This window comes from Lottia gigantea, assembly GCF_000327385.1.
Source record: "Lottia gigantea unplaced genomic scaffold LOTGIsca_192, whole genome shotgun sequence".
NCBI classification, from domain to species: Eukaryota; Metazoa; Mollusca; class Gastropoda; family Lottiidae; genus Lottia; species Lottia gigantea.
The window spans coordinates 177,704-181,191 of NW_008708367.1; the positions used below are offsets into that span (position 1 = coordinate 177,704).

Genomic DNA, 3,488 nt, shown 5'->3' on the forward strand with positions numbered 1-3,488 from the left:
TCACAAGACAGTTGATCCTGTTCATATGACAGTTGTTCACAAGACAGTTGATCCTGTTCACATGACAGTTGTTCACAAGACAGTTGATCCTGTTCACAGGACAGTTGTTCACAAGACAGTTGATCCTGTTCACATGACAGTTGTTCACAAGACAGTTGATCCTGTTCACAGGACAGTTGTTCACAAGACAGTTGATCCTGTTCACCAGACTGTTGTTCCTGTTCACCAGACAGTATTAAAAGTGTTGGAGAAAGTGTTTTTTTGTTATTATCATGATAAATTCCAAGTAAACACTATACAGAAATTGAAAGGGATGATGTTTTATTTTTATTAATGTAGTTGGGATTAATAAGAACACAAAATTTTTCAATATCCAACTGTTTCTAATGAATGCAATTAAATTTGAAAAAATGGCTGAAAACTGTAAAAATGAAGCAAAAACAGGAAATGTGTTTATTTAAATTAAGAAATTTGAATGCAGGAAAAAAAATCAGTTTTTAAGGAATGGAAATTAAAAGCTTTTCAGTCTAGTAGTCTTCAATCTGTTCTTGTTCAATTTGAATTGAAACCAAATCAGAACAAGTATGAAAAGATTTCAGAAATCTTAGAAATTCTGTTCTATAAAAGATCACCAGACCACTGAAAGTTTTTATGAAATGGAATAAATAGCCATTCGGCTCGTCTTGCTGTCTAAATTCTACTAATGACTAATTGATCAGGGAATCTTGGAGATATTTATTGTGGAACTGTGTCAGAGATTTTACGGAAATCAGAAAAGTGTCAGATTTATAACTAATTAAATATTATAGTTCAACATTAAAGCCCTGTTTCCACTGCCAATATAGTGAGGGTGTAAAATTGAAGATTGAGGGTGTAAAATTGAAGATTGAGGGTGTAAAATTGAAGATTGATAGTGTAAAATTGAAGATTGAGGGTGTAAAATTGAAGATTGAGGGTGTAAAATTGAAGATTAGTATGGTAAAATGAAGATTGTGGCCTATCTGGATTTAAAAGATATGAGAGCCACTGTAGATACGCTCAGTTTGACTGCCGATCAGAGCACTGTCAGCTCAGTTTCATCTCAATAAAATAGCTGATAAAGGATAGAAATTGGCAAGCTACTAGCAAGATTTGTAGATTACGACTAATTTTGCTAGAAAGCAGAACATGACAAACTCACAAGTATTGATGTATTGTTGTGAAGCTAACTTGAAAGTAAATATTGATTAATTAGTGAGATATTATATTTGATAGAGTAGTTATTAATCATCTTATAAACATTTGGTTTCTTTACATTCTCTCTCTCTATTATATATCTTACACAGAGCTCTTACCATTCTATTTTATATTGAAACTTTAATCATCTTTATTCTATGTCTCTCATCTTCATTCTTTGTCTCTCATCTTCATTCTCTGTCTCTCTTCATTCTCTGTCTCTCATCTTTATTCTCTGTCTCTCATCTTCATTCTCTGTCTCTCATCTTTATTCTCTGTCTCTTACGAACAGATTACTACAGAGCTCATAACTTACTTTCTCATATTTTCATCACAGACTAATGAAAAGGCATCAAATTCTGAATTAGGGTACGTTCAAGAAGATATTAAATATAGTAAAAAAATAAAAATATTCAAGATATCTGATTCTAATACTAAATATTTTGAAAATGACCAGTGGGAATCAACTTAGTGTTAACTTCAAATGCCTCCATTGTATTTATATGACACTAGATTGCAAACATAAAAAATCTCACCCAGCTTTCAGAACAGACTGACCGGAGGAAATAGATTTAACCTTGTTAAATTTTCTCTCTTTAACTCGGTACTAAAATATATTGCTGAGACTAGGAGTAGGAATTATCAGATAATAACAATAATTAGACCGTCTGCTAAACAGTGTTTAATTACATCGTATACCTACATAAAAAATAGTTCCTGTAAAACTCAGTTTGATAATTGTGACGGGTGTGGTATACTTACTCTTCTAGACACCTGATACCACTTTTCATTATGAAATACTTACTCACTTATAATTGATATACTATCTCATATGGCAGTTTTGTGCCAGGCAGGGTATACTTACTCTTCTAGACACCTGATTCCAATTTTCATTATGAAATACTCATTTATGTGTCACCAATGTGTTTTTTAGGATTTCGGGTTTTAATTTGTAGTTTGTATGACGTATGGTTAGTACTTGGTTTACTTATTTGAGCTGTTTTAAAAATCATATTTAATGATAATTTGAATATACGACCCCTGTATGACCTCACCTCGACGACCATACCTGTATTTAACGATTATCATTGATCCAGTTGACAATATCCTGATTGTGCTGCAGATTTTACGACCAAGATTTTGTCCAGATAACGACAGGCTTGGTTTCAGTTAACACCTGTAGCTATCCTCATAAAACTTACGCTTTTCGTACTCACTGGAGCCAATCAGAATGCACCATACAGACAACAATGGTTGATCATAAACTGTACTGGACAATCACCAATAGTATAATCCATTTTAAAGAATTAACGGAAAGTTTTTATTGGGGCTTCAAATACTTAAAATACTTCCTGAATTAAAACTAGAAATTCTCATATAATTTGGAAGTTATCTGTGTTTATTTGGACTGATGGTTTTCACCCTGTTTTTGTATGTATTTACTTCATTACAAGGACAATAATTTACCCCCTGTTCCTAAAATAAATTTTATTGAAATTATACAATTTAGCAATGAGAAACACCACAGTTGTGACAAAATTTAATGGTTGAAATTTTGGAGAAACAGGGATCCGTCAAAACAAAAGCTTCAAAAATTTGATAAAAGCTTTAAAAATTTGAAGTCTGAAAAAGGATTTAAAGCTAAAAATTATGTTGTTTTGGTTGTTAGCTGTCTTTATCTTTATTTCATCCAATAAGATGTTAAATAGAAGAATATTAAACTCTATTCCATTTGCTGCTTAATGTCAATATTTACCTGACTGCACACTGCATGACATTGCTCTCCCTATCTCTCTTAATGCTATAAAGTATAGAAAAGGAGGATGTAAAACTCCATTCACTTCCAGGTTTGACTAGTACACTAACTGACAGTATCTCTTGTTGTTTTATTGCCTGATAATCAGTAGAATTTCATTACTAACATCAAAGGCAGGTTGTGATACTATAAATAGACCTACATTAATCACTATAATTATACAGTACAACACAATCATACTTTCTACCACATAAAATACTCTAGAAAATCTCTAAAATACTCTAGCTATATCTAAAATACTCTAGATTCTAAAATACTCTAGATTCTAAAAAACTCTAGCTATATTCTTAAATACTCTAAAATACTCTAGATATATTCAAAAAATACTCTAGATATATTCTAAAATACTCTAGATATATTCTAAAATACTCTAGATATATTCTAAAATACTCTAGATATATTCTAAAATACTCTAGATATATTCTAAAATACTCTAGATATATTCTAAAATATTCTA

At 31.2% G+C, this 3,488-nt stretch overlaps 2 protein-coding genes across 2 annotated transcripts in view; both read left to right on the forward strand.

Annotated features, from left to right (window-relative positions):
• The window catches only part of LOTGIDRAFT_143088 (hypothetical protein), a gene marked incomplete at both ends in the record, with an annotated part of 11,748 nt that extends 11,414 nt beyond the window's left edge, over positions 1–334 (forward strand). The window contains one exon of the mRNA XM_009052939.1: positions 8–334. Within this exon, the coding sequence (XP_009051187.1) occupies positions 8–334 (327 nt within the window). The remainder of the gene's footprint in view (positions 1–7) is intronic.
• LOTGIDRAFT_174335 (hypothetical protein) overlaps positions 26–3,488 on the forward strand; it is a gene marked incomplete at both ends in the record, with an annotated part of 32,529 nt that continues 29,066 nt past the window's right edge. Inside the window, one exon of the mRNA XM_009052940.1 lies at positions 26–286. Coding sequence (XP_009051188.1) covers positions 26–286 — 261 coding nt within the window. The remainder of the gene's footprint in view (positions 287–3,488) is intronic.